This window comes from Triplophysa dalaica, chromosome 7 (assembly GCF_015846415.1).
Source record: "Triplophysa dalaica isolate WHDGS20190420 chromosome 7, ASM1584641v1, whole genome shotgun sequence".
Lineage (NCBI taxonomy): Eukaryota > Metazoa > Chordata > Actinopteri > Cypriniformes > Nemacheilidae > Triplophysa > Triplophysa dalaica.
This window is the reverse complement of record NC_079548.1, coordinates 15,920,957-15,946,339: the sequence shown is the minus strand read 5'-3', so window position 1 is coordinate 15,946,339 and position 25,383 is coordinate 15,920,957. Positions and strand designations below refer to the sequence as shown.

The 25,383-nt window shown below is 37.6% G+C and overlaps 1 protein-coding gene across 2 annotated transcripts in view; it reads right to left on the bottom strand.

Moving 5' to 3' along the window:
* Positions 1–2,399: 2,399 nt before the first annotated feature.
* asic2 (acid-sensing (proton-gated) ion channel 2) overlaps positions 2,400–25,383 on the bottom strand; it is a 243,554-nt gene continuing 220,570 nt past the window's right edge. For both annotated transcript variants that reach the window (XM_056752708.1, XM_056752707.1), the window contains 7 exons: positions 19,951–20,101; positions 17,068–17,124; positions 11,022–11,175; positions 7,156–7,247; positions 7,000–7,079; positions 6,063–6,131; positions 2,400–4,693 (listed from right to left, as the gene is read on the bottom strand). In XM_056752708.1, the coding sequence (XP_056608686.1) occupies positions 4,592–4,693; positions 6,063–6,131; positions 7,000–7,079; positions 7,156–7,247; positions 11,022–11,175; positions 17,068–17,124; positions 19,951–20,101 (705 nt within the window). In that variant the 3' untranslated portion in view covers positions 2,400–4,591. The remainder of the gene's footprint in view (positions 4,694–6,062; positions 6,132–6,999; positions 7,080–7,155; positions 7,248–11,021; positions 11,176–17,067; positions 17,125–19,950; positions 20,102–25,383) is intronic.

Sequence of the window (25,383 nt, the reverse complement as noted above, 5' to 3'; positions counted from 1 at the left end):
ATGAAACACTCTTTAGAGCAGTTTGTGCATTTAGGACTACTGTAGAAACAACATGACGAAATCCATCTCTGAACACATAGTTATGTATAATTTATATAATTTTCTGTCAATAGATTCCTAAATATGTATGTAAATGTATCAAGTTATTTTAAAAGAAATAATGTTCCCGGACACATAAATATGCATGTCATGTCATTGACCCATAAATGAGTAACCAAAGTCTTTTACAAAAGACTTTACAAAAGTTGCTTCAGACACCACTTATACCACATTGATATGTATGACATCGAAGTACCGCTCCAAAATCAAAGCACTTATAGCGTTTTTACAGGACTTCATATTGTATGCTGATCAGTTGTATGATATTAAACATTCCTAAAGGCGAAAGAAAAAGTATTTTGTGGCCAGGGAGTGAGACAAAATTGCAACAATTCCCAAACAATTTGAGAGCCTCCTTCTTAAAATACTGACTAAACCCTATAACACCTCATGTAAAGTGGTACAACTGAAAAGTTGTTATATTTGAAATATATATTATAAAAGTTTTCTTATAAAAAGTGTACAATATTTCCCTTCCTAAAGAAATCTTTTTGGTAGAGTACAGTCGCTAGTCATACAAACATGTGACCTTATCTTGTCAAGATTTATTTGGAAAATTCTTACCAGCTGATTTTAGCTAAAAATATGCATTCTGTACATGACAGCTGTGCAGGGAAAAAGATTTGTGTCAACGTGTAAGCATTAAGACAAATTACCTCCTGCTGAATGTTTTCTCTCTACATATATCTGTTGTATTTAGCCTCGGGGGTTTAAGGACAGACATCATATTTTCTCCAGATTAAAGACATCATGTCACCAGTTTCCAAGAAAATACGACGATGAATTTAGATGAGAGATCTGTGCCTTTAAAGCATTCAGAAGGGTCTCTTACATGCTGTGTTAAGAACTGATGATATTGTTACAATACTGTCACATCATAAATCACAAATATTGTGATTTCAATTTTGTGACATCAGATATCATTTCTCTTTCCATTTAAAGAATATTCCGGATTGAATTAAGGAATTTGTTTTAAATTGTAAAAAATGGTTAATTAAAAAATAATCTTTTAAAAAACACAATAACTGCTTGGAATGGAAGCCTGATTTGTTTGTCAATAAAGCGCCACTTGTTTTCAATGTGCAATATTTCTTTAACAGTTATGTGAATCCATCGGGTGGAAGGACTTCAGAGTAAACCTTACTCTGTAAATACCTCAGGCTGAGATTGTTTTTTGTCAGCGTGGAGAAATTGTGAACGGTTGACACTGGTGGCACATTCTTCATTAGAGCTGTTGGTCCTTGGTGAAAGCAGTCGTTTGAGAATACCATTGATGTCCCCAGCGCTTGTGGTGCTTACAGTGCAGGCACACCATCTTCAGTTTATTCACCATTCAACCAACCAGCAACCTCTCAGAGGATATAAACAACAGCAACAAGTGATTACATAGACCTGCCGAATATTAGAAACATCCCTGGTATTTTTGTGGGAAAATGACTGATGAAATGACTACTTTTATGATGAAATGGTTTTAAATCACTGTAAAAACTGTGCGGGGAAATGAATGTGTCACAATGAGTGAATTGCCATATAAAGAGTTAAAAGTTGGATGACATCGTGCAGTGTGACAAGGAATCGATTGTTTTTTTTTCCCTCTGTCAATATAGTCATGATCGTTCGTGTACAGTTATATCTCCTAATAGTTACTTTTAAAATTGATGACTAATGACAAATCAACAATGTTTTGACACTGTGACAAACAGAACATAGAGTGATGATGACAGGCATGTGACCTGAAAAGGCCCATTTTTTATTTAGACTCCACAATTTTGTAATTGTGTTGCAATGTAAGTTTGAATAAAGTTTATTGGAGTGGGCAGCTGTAGCAGTTTTTCTCAGAAATAAATGGCCTTGCAAAGCCCCCTGACTTCAATGCATTATCTCTGAGCTCAAAGACAGCTCTTTTGTCTTCATTTTTGTTTGTGTGTATGCATAAGAAGGGTGAAAATGAATGTCTTTTTATTTAACGAGATCGAGTTTCTTGCATTTGTCACAAGTAATAACATGGTGTCAAAAATCTTTTTTGCCGTTTGTTACTGAAAACACAAAGGCATGTATTCATGTTTATGCACATGCTAAAAAGCAGCAACGTAACTGAGAGACAAACATTAATAAATGAAAAATAAAAGAACATTTTCTTCACATTAGAAGGTTATCATTGAGATCTGGGAGACAAATACTGTATTTATTGAAAGCTTTCTTTTCCATGTCTCTATCCTAAAGCTAACAGGAGAAATATAATGAACTCAAACGGAACAAAAGATAGATAGAAAGACCAGGCAAAGATATAGAAGTTGTAATCCATTTAGCTTTTATTGTGTTCATCTCTAAAGTCTGAGGTACTGTTGCAAATACCTTTGGGGTTAGAAACCATCAACCTGTCTGGTTTCTACTAATGAGAAAATAGCAAAGGTGATGTGACTGCCCTTTGGTGTTTTTTCCACATGGCAAGAAAGTCTTCTAAAATTATTTGACATTATGAAGGTTTTCACATAACCGTTCGTTGTCGAGTACATTTTACACTGGTGCCGTAGGTTTATTCATGTCAGTTGATTTTTTCTTCTGCACTTGCTTGGAACCTGGTGAGGCTTACAGATGTATCTTTGTTACAGGTCTAGAAATCATCACAATTTATAACAAATAAAGATAAGAGTTGTTTATCCTCCACGGCCCATTACATTTGATGAAACTGCAAATTGTATCCAACTGGTCTATTGTTACAAAATGTACACTGATACCATACTTCACAAATCAGAAGAGTTTCCAGACGGGATATCTGCATGTACCACCCAGCGCTGTTTTCATAGAACGAAACGTAACAACATTAAGCAACGTTTGTTTGCCTTAAAACAATAATATGGCTCTGTCACGTGCAACAAACAACAGGTACTGCAACACATACATCCACATTCATCTAATCCATGTGGCAAAAATTGTTTCCAATTTTAAATTGTGCATTATAAGACATTAGGGGCAAATCAGTCTTCAAAGTTATGATGCCCCAGAAGGAGACATGGAAAAATAACTACACAAAAATAGCTTCACATGGATATTTATGAATGATATTTGCATACTCTCTAAGGTCAAAATAACAAAATTCGACAAGAATTCCCAGGGTCATCTTTGGAATTCTGATAAAAGCCTGTGTTTAATAAACAAATCCAATATGCTTATATTTATTTATTTGTAAGATTTAGGAGCTTGTCAACAAATGTGCAGTGTAACTGCGGTACTCTGTAAGGGGACTTTGTGTCCCACAACAATTTGTTCAAAATACTCACAAGCTAGAAGCTTTGACAAGCTTTTATTTGTGGCTAATCTATGCCGGTTGTTATTATTATATTGAATATTGAGGTGGAGCGTGTTTTGGAGAAATGCAATCAGGGTACAAGCTTGCTCTTCTCACCCGGGACTAACCAACGAATGTTCTGCGAGAATATTTTGTCCCTCGGTTGATGAGTTGTGGCTCAAATACTGTACAAATTAAAGGAGGAATGGGTCAGCTCATGTATATACTCATGAGAAAAGAATCTTACATTTAGAGCAAAAGAAACACAACCACACCTTTAAACGGGCTATTGTCAATTATCAAAAAACACTGTGGCACGGTAGTAAATATCAAATAACAATTATAGTGTTACAAACTTCAGCACACATGAAGAGCTGGACTCATGAGACAATGATAAATCTCTTAATTCTTCATGTCTGCGATATTCCTGTTAAAAGATGGACAGGTATATGACAGCATGAACGTCCTTTTATCATTGAAAATTGCTGTTTATGTGTTTCTCAACAATGACAGCCTTAATCGGGTGTATGGAGGATCACATCAGGTATCTAGCTTGAGGGTCAAAATGGAAACGTTTTTTAGGCTCTGCTAAAAAGAAGTAAAAAATGTTGATGCTTTTGGTTTTATGATGCATCATTGATCCCTAAACAAGCCAATTCAAATGCAGAAACACATAGCAAACGAACAGCACAAGAAGGCAGTACAGTCTCTGTGTGCCAGAGGACGACGATTGAGAAAACCGTATCGTAACGGATGAAATTGACACATGCACAGTTAGAACAGTTTCACAACATTTTCTGTGGTTAATAATTTACAGTGTTTTGGCAGTAGACTTCAAAATGGCCAGGCTGAACACGAGAGCACACTGAGGCCATGTGCATTTGCAGTTCCCCACATGCTCGTGTTTTTGTTTACAAGCGGTTGTCCTGACAGGTCCACAAGCTTCTGGTATCCTTCATGAGTCCAGATCAAACAGATGGTGTTTGTGAGAAACGCCGAGGTCCTTGTGTTGCTAAAGAAGCTCCTTGGCTTCGGGTTGTCTTGTTTGTGCCAGATGATATCACAAGTTTTGAAAGTTTGAAAGAAAAAGAGACTCAACCCCTTGTTTTCCCTTCTCTTGGCCCCAATGGGTCCTAAGTCTGTCTTTAAGGAGCGAGAGGCAGAATACCTGGCTCTCCCTGGTGGTGTTGAGAGTAAATGCACTCAGCAGGCTATCTCCTCGAGGGTGCCCAGGGTGGTCTGCAGGGGGACGCTGACTGTGTGACTAATTGATTCAGAGTGATTCACTACTGGATCACAGGTACTCTGGGATAAAGATACAGATGCTATTGTTAAGACAAATTCATTTCATGCCTGTTCCTTAGAAACAATTTCATGCTTCCTACAATGTGAGGTTTTGTCAACACTAATACGTTTACATTTAACCATTTTTATCTGTGTTTTGACCTTCTGTCCATACGAGAGGATTTTTGTCAACTTAAAGAAAGCATTTTTGAAAACTTTTGTATTAACAACAACAAAGCTTTTTGAAATCACTCTCCAAAGTGGATAAATTTGAAACTTCCGTTTGTTGTTGTGCGGACTGCGAAAAAGTATTTTTAAAACCATAATGGATTTCTGGTCATGTAACACAGACATGTGACCCATTCAACTTAAAGCAAAGCCATCAAAAAACGTATTACTTTATATGAAGGGTTCATTTGCAAACTGATCATTTAAAAAAATCTTAATATTCATATATATTTTTTTAAATAATGTGAAACTGCAGTTGGGTTGTTAACTTATTAACTGACACAATAAAACACAACAAAAACATGCTAACATGCTAAAAAACATGCATATTTAGCAAATAAACTCTTTAAATAGTTCCTTTTTTATTAAATTTTCTTATATTTCAAGCTGTTCGCCATATTTGTTTTGGCTTGATTGTCAGTCTACATTTCACTCGCATTTGCAACTTTACAGTCGGCAAAAACTGTTAACTTCACCAAAAACTCCCACCTTATTGTCTGTCCATAAACTCTTTGCCTCTTTAAAAAGTTCCAGAAATAAAAAGGAAATATGCAAATAATCGCATGACAGAAATTTCACATTAAAGCATCTTACTCATGCGCAGTAATTGGATTTTTACGCTTGGAACAATTGCGTGGACGAAGAGTATTTAAAAAAAAAAACTCTGCTTTCAATGTATCTGGATTAGTGTAGATATACCCTCACACAAAACAACTACAATTAGTAGTTATATTAACTTTTGTTTAAAGTGATATCTACCAATGCTGATTCTGGAGACTATATTAATAACTCTAAACTTTCTGAATGTTATTAATACATATAATGACTATTAATATTGAACATGAAACTGGTGATGTTTCTCAACATTTTCTATATACAGAGCAAAAAAAATGTTTGCACTTCCTGTCCTCTTTTGATTGACATGATATATTGGCTCTGATCATCCGATAGCCGTTAGTGTGAAAATTTGCTTTTATCGTCCGATACAGATTATTAGCCGATATAAAGGTGCATCTCTAAAAAAAATATAAAAGCAATACACTCATAGTAAACCTGCACCTGCACAGCACCTGCAAAGCTATGCTGATATTCAGTATCACAGCACTCTTGCTTGTATAACATTGCTTAAATAAGTGATTTGACACATAGGAGATTCGATTACCACATCCTCTCCATGACTCTCTTCCTCCTCTTCTCGGTTCAACATGTCCAACAGCCTTTCCTTCACCACCTGCCAAAACACATCACAATCCACCATCTCAATCATTACTGCTAATTCTGGTCTCAAACTGCTGGTTCCTTTATAGATATGCCAGAGCTATGCTAATTAAATCAGCACGGCTCGTATAGCCCATGGCCTTCACCACTAGGGGGCCCTGGAAACAGACCACTTTTAAAAATTAGGGTTTTGAATTGCTTTCCAAAAATATGCACTTCAAAGAAGCACCGCAGCTTTTAAAGTTCTGTTCCAAAAGAGAAGTCAAGAAGACTGCTGTCAGACAGTGAGAGCCTTCAATGTAGAGATATCATAATGCCACGCACCAGGGGGGCTTAACACGGCCCGTGGACGTTATTGAATCTTATGAATTTAGAGCGTCGCTGGCTAATTGGTCAGTTCCTAAGATGACCACATTTGCAAAAATCTCATACGGCATATACAGTTTAAGGCAACATTATTATTTTTGTGTCGGCTTAAAAATCCAGAGGGGTTTAAGCTTCAGAAAAAGATGAAATATCTGCATTTAAAGCAATACTGCATCAAAAGTCCATTAGAACAGGACAGGACCGAATGAAAATGAGTATGTGTCCCCACCCCAAGGGTATGAGTGGTGTAAGGGCATGTGCTGGCTTCTGTCCACAGAGTAAAGACACCAGCAGCATTGCAGAGTTAATGAAGGCTCATTATGGTGAAACTCTCCATCATGGTGTCATTCATCCTACACCAGAGACAGACTGATGTCTCGAACAGCTATCACTGTGTCTGGGGGGATTCTGTGTGCGCGCGTGTCTCTGAATACATCTCCATTTTTTCCACATCTCAGTGTGTGTTTATTAATGCTAATGGTAGTGTGAATCTGGATCCGGTCTGTGTGTTTTACCTCATACGCATAATCAAAGAGCTCCAGAATGGTGAGGATGCTCGCGCCGATAAACAAGCCCATCTGACCTCCAATATCACCTGCCACAAAAATTTATTTATGATTTAGAGAAAGAGATGAAAGAGAGAACATTGATACTTCTGTATGTTGTGTTACCTAGTAGACCTGCCACCTCATAGGCCTTCTTCTGTTCTATGGTCTCATAATTCAGAGCCTCGAAGAAAACATCCAGAACTAGGATATTGTCCCTGCATTGAGAGAACACAAAGATTGTTTTGAAGTTTGCGTTCATGCATTCAAGCAAAAAAAACAAAAAAGGAATGGTGTGTCAAGTTGTGTGTGACAGGTCATTTGTAAATGACAGGTAGTATTTTTTGCTTTATATTTAGCTGTGCGGGCCAATGGCACCAAAGGCCTGGCTATGCAGTGTAACGCGACACAAACAGAAACCAAGAAACTTTATAAAAGGCGCAGAGCAATTGGAGCGGAGCGGGTGTTTTCAATTCATTCTCGATTGAAGCCGAGTGTCAGACTCACACTGGGGATTGTGGGATTGACTGCGGTGTGCAGCAAGCGGTGAAAGCATCATGAGGTTAAGAAATGTTCGACTTAATGCAAATGAGGTGAAAAAACAAGGCCCCGCAATCTGTCTGAATAGTTTCAATATCTGCCGATAGTGCTGGAGTCAGAGCTTAAATCTATATACAGTATTACTATATTATATTCAGATTTCAAATTCAGTTTACAAGTTTTCTCGAATAAAGGTTGATCATGGGCTACCAGAAGTGTACTAAACTGCCATTGTGTGTTTACTTCGGATATTTGTAAATAAGGTTTGCATTTTTCCAACCATAATCATGCATAATAAATGTGACCCTGCCGGTGAAAACCCAGCTACAGTTATTTTTTGTGATTTACAGTTTTCTATATGAGGTCAGCCTACATAATGTAAACATTCCGTGAAAATACAACTTTGATATTACCTTTAGTACTGACTTAATAAGACCATGTGAAAGAAATGAATGGATCACTGAATTAAATTTAGATGAAAGAGCCTGGATTTCACAGACTGGGTCATACAGACCCAGAAAAAAATGCCATTTCAAATGTGCCTGTAATCAGCATTTCTAGATATATCATGTCTATTCCAGTCCAGTGTCTGTTGAATTTGAAGAAAATCAAAGCTCAGGAGTGACATAAAGGCATCCGACGGCAATGTGAAAGACTGACAGCATTATAAGACACATGGAAACTATCATAAAAATGATCACATAAAAAATATTTTTGAACTTTTCCAAAAAAAATGTACAAATATTACTGTTGTATAGCATAAAAGTGATAGGAACTTGTCTTCTATGAAGTATATGAGGGCAGAAAAAAATACAGAGCATCTTTTCTGTTAGTTTGACCTGTTTTTCCAGTTTTCATTGTCTGCAAATAAATAGAAAATATAAACAATATTTGTATTTGAAATTTGGTAGAAATATTGTTAAAAGTTCACAGAATGAAACAAAAATTATCATTTTAACTAAACACATACAAATAAATAGTACATTAAGAAAAACTGAAAATAATTCTTAAATGGTCTCTTGAAATATTCTACATATGATCACCCATATACACTGTGGTACATTTTACAAACACACTCTCATTCATTGACTATATTGAGGCCATTTTCTCGGTGGCAGTGGACATATAGTGTAACATGACAGAGATGGAAGTTATTTAATGCCTGATGTGCTGCACTTAATAAAACACGCCGTTCGCTTCCTTGCGCACACACAGCTCGGGTCAGAGGCAAATTGGCTGTTTTTGGATATTAGTTGTTAAATTGTAAAAGGTCTCAACCCCAAATCCTATGATGCAGAAGACAATCAGTAAAACAATTACACACCTCCACCATTCATTCTCTTTCTGTTACCCTGCAGACATCAATGACCTTGGCGTGCATGTGCATGTGTGTGCACAGTTAAACGTTTTTTACCGTAATAAAACGAAGCAAAAGCTTATCTCCCTTTTGGTAGAGCAGAGCAATGATATGCAGCCTGCTTTGTGGTGATTTAATTCTCTCTGTTCTGGAGTAACAGCTGTGTGTTTATGTGTGTGGTAGAGAGTCACTATATTCCCACTAGTTTTGCATCTCAGGCACATCAATCACAAGATTTAGCTCTAGGATGATGAACTAATAAATGGTGGGGATGTGATATCTGTCACTATATAGAAGAACACCTCTATGAGTCTTCCTGACACAAAGCGAAAGTGTTCTCAACCTGTCAGCTAAATGTCTTTAGAAGAAATGTTGCAGTGCCAAATCTAATGTCTTTATATACTATGGCTGTGATTAGTGTGGAGAAGCATGCTTTTGAATCGAGATAACATTTTAAACACATAATGGTTTGGCTTTTAGTCGAGAATCTGATGCCCACTTCTCTTTAGTCATGGACAAGACAAAACTTATGGACTTTTAGTCTTGGCCTGAGACAGCCTGACTATGGACCGCCCTGAATGTCTAATATGTATTGTTCACAAAACTGGCGAGAGTTGCCTCAATCCCCCGTTGTAATCTGACAGACTAGTGAAACTTTAGTGAGCTCCAGTTACTTGTTTGCCAAGTGAGTGACCTCACCTTTTTAAGTCTTTTGTTTAAAATTTTCTTCCACTGTACGTTTTTATGAATTATGTCAAGAAAATAATTATTGTGGTATAAAGGTCCAGTGTATAAAATTTCGCGGCAGTGGTGAGTTTGCAAATTGCAACCAATGGCTCTCTTCACCCCCCCTTTCGAAGCACTACATACAGAGATGTCGTCACATTTTCACCCTTTTTCCCTGAAATATATATATTTTTTACGAAACGGACTCTTTACTGTAAATCAGTTTGTCTGTTTAGGGAACTGTAGAAACAACAAGCCGAATTCCATGCAGGGGATCCGCGGTGTGTGTAGATAGAAATAGCTCATTCTAACTGTGCGTTCAGACCGCCGCATTCGAGAGCGTCAAAGTGGCGAAAAGGAAGTCATTCCTTTTCAATGTGAGCCGGCGGCGAGCAGCGGCGCGTCTCGGCCGTTGATGGCGTCAAGGAGAGCTGAAATCAGGTCAACTATATGTTAATGTGTTATGACGCGGTTTGGCGCAACCAATCTGAACGTAGAAATCCACCGCTTGAGAGGATTCCAAAGAATGCAGCCGTGTAAACTTTGGTTCCGACCACATTAGATCCCAAGCAACATGATGGAGAGGTTGATTATTGTTGTGGCGGGTTTCGCAATCATAGACGACATGTCCCTGTTTGCGTACAGGACAAAAATGAAAAAAATATTTGCGTGGACCAAGGTGTCTGAGATTGTTTGTGTTCCTGGTGAGTTGCTGATGATGTGCATTATACATTATGGGCGTTATACATTTTGTGTAAATAAGCGGGAATTTCATGCTAACTTTACTGTTTGACCTATGTGTCCTGTTTTTTTTGTTTGATTAACTTTTGAAATTTGACTGTTGCTCAGCTCCCGTGGCCTCATGGGATAGATTAGTGTCAATCTGATGCACCCTCACAAATCTTGGTGGAAGCAGTAGACCAGTAGACAGTAGACCATTTCTCGCCTACTGTTTTGTGCATACTGAGGTTTCGGACATACTACTATTGACACATATTCATTTCTGCTATGGAAGAAGGCGATTTCGGGTGCACAGCATTTTTTTTGATGTAGCTGCTAACAATACAGTTAGCAGTCCTTGTTAGAAAAGTGCAAGCTTGTGATCATTAACAAGTTCACGCCAGTATCTCTGTGATCTTGGATATGAGGTGGCACATAAACTGGTAATTTCACAAATTGGTTGCTGAAATGAGGTGTGTAACTTTGAAGTATAAATCCAGCAATTACAAGGACAACACTTAAAAAGTTTGGAGAGTTGAGGCGAAATCGCAGGGCAGATGAAATATATCTGAAAACTGTTAGATGCTGAATTCAAAGTGGTTTTGATGTGCCGGAAACGGAAAGCCCCTCGTGACGGGGGTGCACTCACGTGATGTACTTCTCAGATCTGTTGAACTTCTTCTCCAGGTAGCGTGCAGAGGTCTTGCTAGGGATCTTGACCATGGAGAGCTCTTTGTTGTATCGGGTCATGTTACAGGAGCTCCGGCAGATGCAGTTAGTGCCTTCAACAGACGACAGAGCAGCTGAAGAAACAAGGAGGTAAGCAAAGCGAGGTGTATATGAGAGAATGAGAGAACGGTAGTACGGAAGAAAGTGAGGAGGGACAGGAAAGGATACAGAGAAAAAAAGGAAAAACACATGTCAGTTCATTTGGAAGGCCGTTTTCCTGGAGAACGTTCTATACAGAATATGACATCCCTGTAGAACATCTGACAAGGTGGAGAACAAGGGCTTGTCATTTCCTTCTCTGCTCATTGAGGGTCTCTTCAATGTTTCTTTCTGACGCATACACTCAGACATAGAGATCGAGACAGTATAATTCCATTTTTGGCCTTGTCAGAGAAGTTTTAAATCACCAGTGTCAACGCTTGGCAGAAATATATTACCACTTTAGATTACCTTTAGAAAGATGAGCAGCTGTAAGAAGTTTTCATGAAAACCACCACCATCACAAGACAAAACACAAGGATGTGAATTTAGATTTATTTCAGTTTCTTTTAAAGTCTTTTTTTCAGGCCTAATATTTCCGATATTAAGATCCTGTTGAAATTGGAATTAGTTCTTAGTTTTATGGATTTGTAGATTCCATCTGTATAATACTAATATTTTTTGGATGGGTGTATATAAGCCTTAAAAGATCCACCTGGTCGTAGTCAACAAAATAAATCAGTGTGGGGTCAGTGTGAATTAACCGTTAAAGGTCTGATGAACTGTGCTTGTTTATTGTTTTATACTGTTATATGAGGTCTACTTATGACGTTTGCGTGGTTTTTACATCCAATAACATCAAAATCAATGAGTAATAGGCTATTTTCTACCCAGGTTTTGAGCCCAGCTCTGCAAACCCTCGGTTGTAATGGGCATGCCGCATTGAAGACACTTGGAAGTAAATGTCCGGAGCCTTCTGTGTATTTGGTTCGAGACGTAACTTTAGGTTACACATTAGCACCATTAGTATTATCTGGAGACCTCCTGTGATTTATAAATGACCTCCCCACATCAGTATTTCATGTGACGCATTCGCACAGGATGATTTAACTTAAATAGACTGACTTATTTCCCGGATGTGATGGCAAGGCTTTGCGTATAGTTTGTATAGCCTATAGTTGTATTGCGTTTAATGATATATGACCGTAACTGTCAGCATTTGAGACCATTGTAGCCGGACTGGACAAAAGATTACAGCGATCGCAGGTCTCAAAGGTTACGAATGTTTCCATGATAAAGAAACACACGGGAGACTCCCGGTAATTCATGGATATCACCCAGCTCCCCAATGTGTGACCAATACCAAGACACTTCAAAGCAGCCTCCATTATTCACAAACGGTGTATAAAAACATCAAGCAATCTCTTTTTTTCTCACATAAGATTGCTGCGCCATTCCTATCGGATCCAATATTGAATGCACAGCACTGCTTTTTAATTTTAAACTCTCCACAATTTCAGCGTCGACCTGTGCCTTGTTCACGAAGGAATCCTCGGAAAAATGAAACGAACAATCGCTCTATGTGTTTCCCACATGAGCTGGAACGTCTTTTAAAATAAACTCTAAAATAAAATTAATATCGGAATTCGAAGGACGGTTATGCAGCGACTGTGTTCTTCCACAACCAGGGATGGCACAATATTTTTTACAGCATGTTTGTCTATTGCTTGCTCACTCGCTCTTCTGGTTCCGATCTAGTTCCGCCCCATTGGTTCTGTAATGCGTGAACCAGTGGGCGGGTCTAGAGAAGTAGTCGTTGATATTTTTCTGTGGAGGCGGTGTTCAACCTATCAATGTCGTCATAGATTTGTGCATTCCAGAACATGCCGTTCGCTAGGCATGGTGTCAATAACAGATGTAATCTCAGTAACAAGGGCCTTTTCAGTTCTGACACTTACATGGTGTTCGCGTGAATACGATTCCCTCTTATATAACAAAAGCTCGGGTTAAAATTTCATTAAAAAACAAAAGGTAAAGAACAACATTTGTATTTTAACAGACACTTTGCTCTTTTTCCTCATTTCTCCTTTTTATTGTAAAAGTATGTGGAGAAACAAAGGAGAACAACTTGCTGTTCTCTAGCCTGTTGCTCAGGGCTGAGATATTTTGCTCATGACTGTGATTTCTAATCAGCTTATAACTTGCAAACCTGGAGACAGACTCTGACCTTTCAGAGGAACATTTTGAAATTCATCCATCTCTGCCCTTTTCTATCTCTCCCTCCATTTCTTCTTCCTATTTCCTCCCCCACTCAGTACAGCCCTGATTCTGCTACAGTCATGTCATTTAATTGGAGAATTAAGTTAGATATAACCTCCACTACACACACACACGCACAGACAAATAATAAGACACGCATTCACACTAGGGTATTAAATCTGCCAAATTTCTGCTAATCTTATAAACTCCCCAATGTGTGATCTTTAAGGCACTGTTTAAGGCACATCCCTAAGACCCACAAATCTTCAGCCCCTCCAGTCGTTGCCTGTGGCAGATCCTGTACTCTAACCCTAAATGTTCTGGAATAGAAATGGTTTGGGATTGTATACTATATTTGCAGTATGCAGTGTATTAACTGTTCACATATCAACACTTTTAAAGGTGCCATGAATTCAAATTACAATTTTAACCTGAGCTGTTGTCATATATGCCATAAAAGAACACAGTCGCTGCATAACCTTCCTTCGGATTCCGAAATTAGGAATGTCTGGTTAAAGTTTATTTTTAAAGATGTTCTAGCTCATGTGGGAAAAACATGGAGTGTTAGTTTGTTTCATTTCTCAAAGGATTCCTTCGTGAACAAGGTTCAGATCGATGCTGGATTTGGGGAGAGACTAAGATTAAAAAGCAATGCTGTACCGTCAATATTGAATCCGACAGGAATGGCACATCAATTTTATGTGAGTACAACATATTTGTACAGCTGCTTTGTTAGAGACTGCTTGATATGGCCTGAGCCCTATTCGCTTGGGATTAGTGTTACCTGGGGACCTCTAGTCATTTGTAATACTTACAGAGGTTGTCTTTGATCTTAATCCCGTGCGAATCAGCCATATCTGTAATTTGTAAAGTCAAAATTCATCCACAAATGACCTACCATATTTTGCGATCGCGCGGATCTTCTGTACTGTTCGCGATCACGGGGTCTCAGATTCTGACTAGTACGATCATATATCATTAAACACCATACAACTATAGGCTATACAAACTATACGCAAAGCCTTGCCATCCCATCCGGGAAACAAGTCAGTCAATTTGAGTAAAATCACAGGCTTCACTTATCCAATGCGAATGCGCGAAATAGCCTATAACTTATTGATTCTGATGTTTTAGAATGTTAAAACCACGCAGACGTCATAAGTACACCTCAGACAACAGTATAAAATAATAAACAAGCCCAGTTCATCACACCTTTAATGCATAAGATAGCTGAATGACAGTATATTTTAAATATGTAGGTCATTTACATATGCGTCACCTATACATTTAAATATACATTATATGGTCAATATTTTAGATTTCTGTATGGGCATTATTTTAAATTTGAACAATGAATAATGAATTCAGGATCGGTAATAATAATTGTATCCTTCGTGTTTTCTTTTATTGACAACCTAAGCTGGTCGGATTTCTGAGAGCAGTTCCCCATTTCATACCTCTATTAGCCTCTCAATCACGTCTAAATGTGATCTGCATTTTGTTCTATAGTGAAACTGAGAGCATCTCGTTTCTTTCTCCTCTGGGTGCTGGTGATCATTTTTTTTCTCAAGGATAAGGACCAGCTGTCAAGCATTTTGATGCCAACAGCTAAACATTTTCGACAAGCTGTTCAGCCTCTTTTTATGTGCAGTTACGTCTTTACTTGTCAATTGAGGTCAAAGTTTTACACACGAAACTTTCAGCTGCTCAGAATCCTGCCTTTTCATTTTTTTACCATTATCCATCATTTCACACACGGAGCTCAATATGAATGTAAATTGCGTATCAAATAACCTGAGGAAGCTGTTGGTAAGACTTACTTATTGAACAGTTAGAAGCAGTATGGTTCACGCTCTGTTCTGATCTGTTACCTCATTTCAGGAAGATAATTAGTGAATTTAGAGCCAACCTGCTTATTATGTATGGGATAGACCGCTGGTATATGCTGTCAGATGGTCTCGTAGTGAGAGAGTTAATGAGGGACAGACTATGTTCTGTTGGTAGGGGTTTTGCACAGTGCAGTTCAAGTCTTTGTTTTTCCAGAATACATTTACAATATAATGAGTAAATTGGGGTATGCTGGCAAGGGACTTTTAAAGTTCAATAACGAAGTCTCGGTGTCAAGAGAAATCAAACTTGGCAAAGAAATAATAATTTATGTGAGAACTAAAGCACATGTTTACAGTTCACAGTCCAATATAGTATGTAGATACAAACCTCAGCCTTGAATCTAGCTTTTTTTTTCAAATTCTACAACTTAAATTATGCATTTATGTAACATAAAAAACATAATAAGGAGTGCACTTGTCTTCCCAAATCCCACTCCCCTCCTGGGAAAATCATACGGATAATATTTAATTTCGTATTTATATCAAACAAACTCACAAAACATGGATGAGTCATTTATTAAATGAAAGCTTTCACTCTCAAGAATATTATTATTTCACAAATGTACCACCACAGGGTAACATAACATAGAAATCTGGTCAAATTCAGAGAAATATATTTGGAAGAATGGTTGTAACTGAACAGTTCTTGGCCACCATTGACTACCACAGTAGGAATAATTGCTTTATAAATTTCTTGTGTTGAACTGTGTTGAATACAAAAGAAGATATTTTGAAGAATGTAGGAAAGCAAACAGTTCTGGGGCACTTTTGACCACCATTGTCATTTTTCCTACTATGGCAGTCAATGGTGGCCAATAACTGTTTGGTTACAAGCATTCTTCCAAATATATTTCTCCTTGTTCATCAGAACAAAGAAATTTAAACAGATTTGGAACAACTCGAGAGGAAGTAAACGATGGTAAAATTTTAATTTTAGGCAAACTATCCCTTTTAGAGGTTAAGTTTCTCAATTTATGATGACACTGGAAGTGTTCTCACTTTTAAGGTCTTTCATTTGACACTATTTTCTACAATTGGTCCATTTAAGCCCTTTTAAGGCTGTGCCTCACCAATAAAAGACAGAAAGCAGATGCAGACCGGATGATGAAACAGGGGCAGCGGCTGCCTCTTTTATTCGCTTTTCAATAAAATTGGATTTTGTGCGGTGTCACTGCAGTAACAGAAGCCTGCATATGTATTTGCATCAGGTGCGTGTGTGACATGAAGGAAAATGAGCATTAGCATTCAAAGCACATTTCATTTGTTCAGTCTGTCTCACTGGTGAGACAGGCGGTCAAGTACACCTTGCACGTCTAAACTAGTGAATTCAAAGCGCTGTTGCTGGCTTACACTCAGGGAAAGTTATATTTGCTCTGTATTTTACTATACAGCATATGTACACTGCATATTTGCACACATATTATAATAACATATAACAGTTTGTGAACGATTGTCACTGTTCTTTTGTTGTTGACAAAATGTCTTTGTTTTTTATTGTTCTCATGCGCAACCTACAAAAAACATGTGCATATTGCCATGACAACAGCGAATTATATGGCAGCCGCACATGCAAGCTCCAGAACAGAGCAAATCTAAAGCTGCTCTGCGGCAACATCCAAATTCTGTTATTTAGTACAAAGCAAAGATCTTGTTCCACCGAAACACCATTAAATTTCATTTAGTATCAGTAGTTTAATAACTTTGGGTAGGCTAAAAGAAAACTTCATCATGTCAATAAAAGTGTGCAATACTAATATACTCAACACAGCTCTAAGTGTAGATGTTTTTTGTTTTTAGAGTGAATGTGAGTTACACAAGCTAATGAATGATGACACTCACCAAGAGCAGGTTCAGCACAGTCTTTATACTGCTCAGGTGTGCAGTACGGTGAATCACCTAGAGACAAAGAAACACAGCGAGAGAAAAAGAAAGGCTATTCTTCATTCAGCCGCTTTCAATGAATAATGAAGCATTCAAAACATGTTTTTCAAACATTTCTGAGAAAGAGAAAATCAGACCCAACCTTCAACTCAATGCAGGAAGTAAATCAACTAGCACAGGGTGTACTTTACTAAAAGGACAGAACATTGGGTGGTCCTCGCTGTTAAAATATGGTACAGTACTTTGCATTTTATAAAGTCAACAACTCTGTGAAGGGTTGAACGGTATTGGAAATCGAGAGCAACCACTAGAAGTCCCTTTCAGTTGCTCTTTGGTAAAATGTACATTACACAGCAGTCATAATCAGTTAATGAAATCTATAATTACAGTATTAGAGCCGTCTGTCTATATCTGAATGAGACACAATAGTTATGAGATAATTGCTCTATCCTGAGCATCCAGTGATTTGAGGTCGGCACCTTTTGGTCACCATTAAAATAGACTTGTTTGAAAAGGGAACGCGGTACAAGAGAAAGGTTAACATGGAAACTGTGAAGTGTCATTATAAGATACCAGCTGGAATATAAAAAGAGAGCTGCGGTGCCAACTACTATTCTATTTATCATCAGCTATAATACCAGAAATAAAGGAATAATGAAAGTTTCCGGCTTCTTTAAAGTACCGTTTTATAGTCTGTGCCGTCCGTTTGTGGAAATGTTCCAAACAACCTCTGACCGACAAAACGAAATCAGCTTTATATTCTGACCCCACGACAGCAGGTTTGCATTGACAGGCAGCTGCATGTTATCTCTACGCACAATGCCACGCTGACGTGCTTTCCGCGGGCATGTGAAATACAACCTGATTCAATGATTTTTTATCAGGAATTAAAGACTTTGACAGGGAATTACGGAGACAGGATGAGTCCCTGCTGGTTTGTTGTGACAGACAGTACAAACATTACATGTCATAACTATTCAGTCAGAGTCTTTATTGGTGATGTCTTCATTATGCCTTTCATCTGATTACATAAATCCAATGAACAGACAAAACGATTGACAGGAAGACAGTGACTTAAACTCATGTTGACTGGGTAAACAAATAATTCGGTTTTTAGTTTAAGGGCATGTCAGAGCGACAGATGTGACAATTTACCCACTTCAGTCTACAATAAATGTCCCAGCAATATGGAGGTTTTATGCATGCCAATCCATAAATTTGCTTATAAATGGTTAGTTCCAGTCGTTGATTCTGAATGGTCGATAGCTGTGCATTATTCGCAATAAAACACAGCTACACTCTCAAAAAAAGGTGCTTCAAAAGGTTCTTCGATGCCATAGAACAGAGGTATTCAATTACATTTACATTACATTTATTCATTTGGCAGACGCTTTTATCCAAAGCGACTTACAGGTAGGAGAGCATATAAAGATTTTGTCAACACACTAAACAGTACCGTTAGTTTACAAGGCCATGTTACTAGGGGGATTAAAGCTGAGGTAAGCAAAAGAGAGAATGAACAACAAGATCTTTTTTTATAGACAGACAGAGTTATTGGTCAGTCAAATAAACAATGAACAGGTATGTTTTGAGCTTTTTTTTGAAAGTTGTTAAGGATGTGCAGTTTGGGTGGAGGCTGGTAGTTCATTCAAAGTTTCAAGAGGTCCGGTCTTTATATTTTCTTCCAAACGGAGGTCCGGACAGTATGTTTTAAAAAAAATAGAATTTAGCCCAGTTATATATGAATAAGATATGTATATTTATATGTTATATATACTAAGATATGATCTTTTGTCAGGCCATTGATTTTATATTTTGATATCCACAGTTTGTATGTATGTATTGAAGTCTCTATGGCTAGGGGAAAGCCCTCTTAATCGATGTCTAATAATTCATATTTTTTAATAAAAAAAAACTACTGACAACATACAAACAGCAAATGTAATGTTAAAATTAAAATGCTCTCATCATAAACATAAAACAAATTTACTTACTAAATTAGCCTTTCCATGCCATCCATACCAGAACTACATCTATCTTTCAATAATTTCCCAATTAGATTGTTGTTCATTATAAAATGTGACCCTCCTTGTGAAAAACAAGTATTGTATTATAATGTTTTCTACATAAAATCATTCTAAAGAATATTCTGTGAAAACATAACAACAATATCTTCAATATTGACTGAATAATGCCATTTCAAAGATTGAAATCTTATTGAAAGTAATGCTTGAAATTTATTTTTAAACAGTAAACGGACAGACAGATACAAATACTTTAAAATTGCTGCATTTTGTTAACTGTTGTGTGTCCATTTACCTGCTCTGTGCCTGCACTACCGTTGTTAAAATTACCACACGTCTACTACTCTTCATGCTGCGTATCTTTGGTTGGAGGGAAGCAGTGCGTGCGGAGCGGAAATATAGCGGCAAATGATCAATTACATGAATGTTCCTGAAAGCACACGTGATGTGATTCTCAGTTGTGTGGACACGCAGCTCGATTTAAACAAACCATCATAGTGAAATGTTTTAAATGGTTTATTAGGCTATGTCTTGCGGTCCGGATGGAACAAATGAACGATATATATATATATATATATATATATTATAATATATTGTTTGGTAACTTTTTTATTATGTACTTCTGCCTAGTTCTTTATTGTGAATAAATCATGGCTAAAGGGCGTTATTGATGCCAAGCGGAGTGCCTGCAACCCCTTCATCCATGATTTATTAATAATAAAGCACTAGCCTCAAATACCTTATTGCTTATTCACAACACCTTTATGATGAGAGGAAATGTAGGTAAAGGAAAGACTTACTCAGTCGAGAGACGTACCTGGCATGTATACCATCCTGCAGTTGCAGTTCTCAACAATGTAGCGTGTCTCACACTCTATTCGACAGGCGGAGACGCTGTACACTTGGAAAAGGCCCGAATCCAGGGCTCTGGACACACACTCGCCCCACGGAGGAGGAAGGTAGGTCAGCTAAACAAGTACAAAAGGGTGCATTAGAACAACATATGCACTCATCCACATGAGAAATGAAGGTAGAGTATAAAGTTGGATTCACATAAAGTGATGTCATGTCACATTTCAATTTATCTGAAAAACTAGTAACACTCATTTTGGACAATAATGGACCAGTCGCCAAGAAAAAAGTTTTATTTTACACAATGCTGCTTCCTTCTTATGGTGGCCACCATGTTGTGGTCACATTCTATACCAACTGGTGTCAGTTTAAAGCCCAAGAGTACTGTGTAAAGTCTAGTGAAGGATTAAAAATGCTAATTAGAACTTTGTCACACTAGATGCCATATTGATTTTTACATGCATGGAAATGAAGACGAAAGGAACAGACTCACAATCTGCACACTTTCATCCATTGAATAAGGTTATAAACTATGTTCCTATTCCTCACAGCCTTGTTTTCATTCCTATCAAAAATTAAACATGGTGCTATTCTTACTGAGGTCTTTTGGGAATGCCAAGTACACACAGTTGTTACCTCTTTCTGTTCTGTGCAAAAATGATAAACAGTTGCCATTATGATCATTAAATTAAGTAATGATTTAAATGTGGTTTTGCAGATTAAAGAGGCCAAGGTTTTAAAGAAACATAAGCTTATTACAGGCACCCTGCTGGAATATGTGTACTGGCTGGAGTGATATTTAATGTGATATAAACGACTCCTACCATATAAACCATCCAAAAAGCCCTTTCAACTCAACTCAACTCAACTCAACTTTATTTATTTAGCGCTTTTTACAATTTTCATTGTTACAAAGCAGCTGTACATGAGACACATTTAATACAAGTATGAATTCTAAAGCAGCCCCCCCGGCCAGGCAGATAGTGCAAAACAATATGCAAACGGTGGTGAGGAACCCAAAACTCCCATCGAGAAAAAAAACCTCAGGGGAACCCAGGCCCAACCAGGGGATTCCAGTTCCCCTCTGGCAAAAGCTGCTGCCTCTGCACAAGCTCAACAGTGCTTGCACAACAAGGCTTAGTAAAAATATAAAAATTAAGGATTAAAGATTATCATTAACAATCTAATAACAATCTTTCATGAGCAAATGCCTGATGAATTCAATCTTTTCTGTGAACATTGCACCCAACAGATTGAACGTGAGGAAGTGTAAAAACTATAAGACAGAAGGTGACAAAAGTAGTAAACAATGAGGGTGAAAGTGTGGCACAGCGAATGCCTGGAGGAAAGGAGAAGGAGCCCATCTGCCCAAAAACAATAGGTCACCTAAACCCTCACTACCCAAAGCATAGATACCCACTATTCCACCCAAGCTAGCTTTATTCAGTCTCAGTGGGTAATGAAGTCTTGAGACTAGTTGTGCCAAATGTGAATAATGAGCTGACTTGTAAATGATACGAGGGAACATAATCTCTTTTCAACTGTGCCTGGAAACCGCCGAGCATCACAGGCACAGATTCAAGACCTGATATCTCACGGCAACTGATCAGAAGAAAGATATCTGACAGGCAAATGAAATTTGTCGGCGCTGATGCGCAGATAAATCACAGTCAATTTTGGCATAAGAAGATTTTAAAGGCCTGTCTTACCTCTGTGGAGGGATTTGAAAAACTAAACCTAGTTTCTGGAGTATCACAGGGAAAACACTGAAAAAAGCTGCCTGCAAAAATGATTTTCACCCAAACAAACTAAATGAAGTTCTTTGGCAAACAGCATTTTTAAGAATCTCGTTTGCATTTCTCCAGTTTGAGACTTTTATACTTTCTTTGAACTGAAGAAGTGTTTAGTTAAATTATCATCATAGGTTATGAAGTAATTTATATAGTTAAAGCTAGACACATTATCAACAGGGAACAAAAAGCTTAGAAATGTTATCATAACTTGTTAAATGATTACATCAGTTTTACAATCAGCTCTTTCCATTATGGCAAATCAGTACAAAGCTGTATCTGAGAAATCATTTCAATTCAATCAATTGAAAACGCTGATGTGCCATTTCTTTAATTTATTCATTAATGATTAAAACAGTGAGTGTGTAAATCAAGGCTCTGTCCTTCATGCTGACCTTCTCTTTCAGCTTGAGTGTGTGTGTGTGTGTGTCTGCTGCATAATGTGTAATTACTCTATCTGTGATCACACTCAGCTTGTTGTGATGGTTGTGAGTCTTGACAAACCACCTTCTCTTTACTTCATCATTAATGCAGCAGTCATGAACAATAGGTTACATTTTGTCTCCTGTCCTTAACCAATGCAAAGTCAACTTCAGTCCCAATATTGGAAAACATATGTTGTGTCTCAAATCTAAAAAACTATTAAGAGGTCATACAAAATAAACATTGAGGGCAAAATCGCTTTGTAAAAGCCTAAAGTAAAAAAATATACTATTTCCTGTTGCCAGGGCTGAAATGTACCATTACTATCAAGGACGGTTGAGAGTTAAGCTCTCTAACGCACTTACACTTAACACTCACAGAGCCGTGCAGACAGTAACAAGTCTCTTTCTGCTAAGTGCTTCACAGTTTTTTTTTAAATAAAGAAAAGCCTTGTGTGTTTCTCTGTCAATAGGATATATAAAAAACACAAAACCATTAAGTTTTTGTGCCATAAAACATTAGGGTTAGGTGACGTCTATTTTATTATAAAATAGGATTATTTGTTTTGTATCTATGAATATGATGAATGGCAGATTCAAAAATAATAATAACTAACGGTTTTATTATTCTTATATTGATTTATTATAAATAATATTATAAAAAAGTTCAAGTTTGCCAATTTGTTTTGTTTGCATATATATGTATATATATTTAAAAAAATGTTATGCATTTTGATAGACACTTTTATCCAAAGCGACACTTTATTGCACTATACATTTTTAATCCCCTGGGATCGAACCAATAATCTTGGCGTTGCTAACACCATACTACAACCACTGAGCCACAGGGAAGCTCGCAGTTATTAAGTATAACATCAGTGGGATATTTCACTGTATCACTACTTATTTTTTCCAATTTCATTTATATCTAGTTATCTTATATATATATCTCTTCAAAGCTTGAACTGACCGTGTTTAACAGATAGTAAAATGCCACTTAAAATGGCTAAAACGAAACGTTGGAAATGACAGATTGTTTTTAAATTGGCCATAAAATGACCTACTTCTGCGTATTTGCTGGCAGATTTAGAGATAGGCCAAAGCCAGACAGACCACTAGAGATGCTCTCAAATCGAGCAACAAGAGTTGAGATTGACAGAAGGGAACTGAAAAATATCCTGCCGCCGGATGATTTTAGTTTTTTTCTGAGCTTCTATAAGCCTGAAAATAATTAGCCAACGCTAAATTTACAGGCTCCCTGCTGACACAAGCAAACGGATGGAATGAAAAGAGAGAAAAGTATAATTCAGTCTCGATCTGTAAACTCAAGACACTTCAACCAAATGAAAATCCGAGTAGCTGCATTTATAATGCATGGCCCCAGAAATTGGACGCATTCACCTTGTTTGTTCTTATCCTCTCTCTTTCTCTCTGGGTCTGTTGTAATGGGTCTTTTGCAACAGCATCAGTGATGCATTACAGCCCCTGGCTAGGACATCAGAGCTAATGATAATTAGTTGGAGAAGCACCTTCCTGGATACTTGATTAAAACCATGACGTTCTCTTGAATCTAGGACTTTCTGTGGTTTAAATATTAACTCCATAGCAGTATTTGTTCAGTTTATTTGAACATACATAATAATGCTGTCCGTCATAGTGAAATAATGAAAATTGTTAACAGCACCCAACAGAAAGTTTGGAAAGGAAAAGTGAAGAGATGTTTTATTAAAAAAATAATATCTGAATCGAAAATATATTTTAATATAACAATTCATGGCCCACTAATTTGACTGTCCAAGTGGTATTCCAAGCAGTGATAGACCGATATATCGGTGTGGCCGATAAATTAGATTTTTTTCTTTATCAGCATCATCCGACAGATATTTCTATTCGGCCACTATACATCAGGTCAGCATTTTTTTCTGTACATTTATTCGAAATACATTTGTGTTATATCAGCCTCTTATTTGCCACAGTGTTTTTTTCGGCATCGGCCCTTAAAAACCATATCGGTCGACCCCTAATTTCAAGAGTGCCGATATTTAGCATAACAACACCGTCTATGTTGCAGACCACACAGGCAACAAACAGTACATGAATGCAGATCATGACTTGCCTGGAGCAAAAAAGGAAACAGTGTTTTCTCTCACCCCAGGATCCCTCTGAGTGGAGTTTCTCTTTCTAGCGAGTAGGAAATCAGTTGAGGTACTTTAGCTCCTGCGCATATGCTTAAGTGAATGTCTCTCTCTGTGATCTCTCGGTGACAGTGCATTCCGAGAGACAGAAAGAGTGTGAGAAAGAGCGAGAGAGATGGACGACCAAGAAAACAAAAGGTAAGACAGTGACAGATAAAGAAAGTCCTGAAAGGAATATTGATGTCCTTCCTAACCTCGACATTAAGCAGATAACTGAATGCAACCTTGATTCTCTTTCAAAACATCAGGAGCGACTGGAGGGCGTGTAGATGCACTCAAAGAGAAACCCTATTCATGTCATTTCTGCTGGATGTGTGTCATAAAGCTTTGCATTTATGACAGATTCACGAGTTCGCCTCGAAGAAAAGAAGTACAGATGATAAGGGACGGACAGTATGCGTATTTGTTGTCCTGTCCCGAAGAGAGGGCTCCGAGCTCAGAGCGCCCGTCTCTTGTCCGGGGTGGGCCCAGTATCTGCCCGAGTTGGGTAGGAGGAGGAATGTTGCGAAAATGTAGAGAGAATGAGGGTAAGGCGTCTTGTCTATTTGTAGGGTTTTTGTCCGAGCTAAAAGGATGATTGGTGAGATTGCTTATAGGACACCAGCCGGGTTAATCATCTGATTTGTGATATTGGAAATTGAAGGCCCGCTGGGTTAGTTAACTTTGTTAATAAACCATCATGTTGCAAAAATGACACACATTTGAGTCAAAAAGGATGAACGCGGTTGCATACTATCATCATTAAAGTGGATTCTTGTTCATGATCTTTGTATATTGTGCTGCTATCATCGCAGTGCTATCAATAGCTGAGTAAAAGCAAGACCATTCACTGGTGCTTGCCAATAATAGGCCTAATGTTCATAAATGTAATTATACACCACAACTAAAGAGGTCTGAGGTTACCACTGCACTATCATTAGCCTGTATTTCAATTTAACAGCGACATAAACATAACAATTAGCATAATTCAGGAAAGCAGTAATCCTGCATA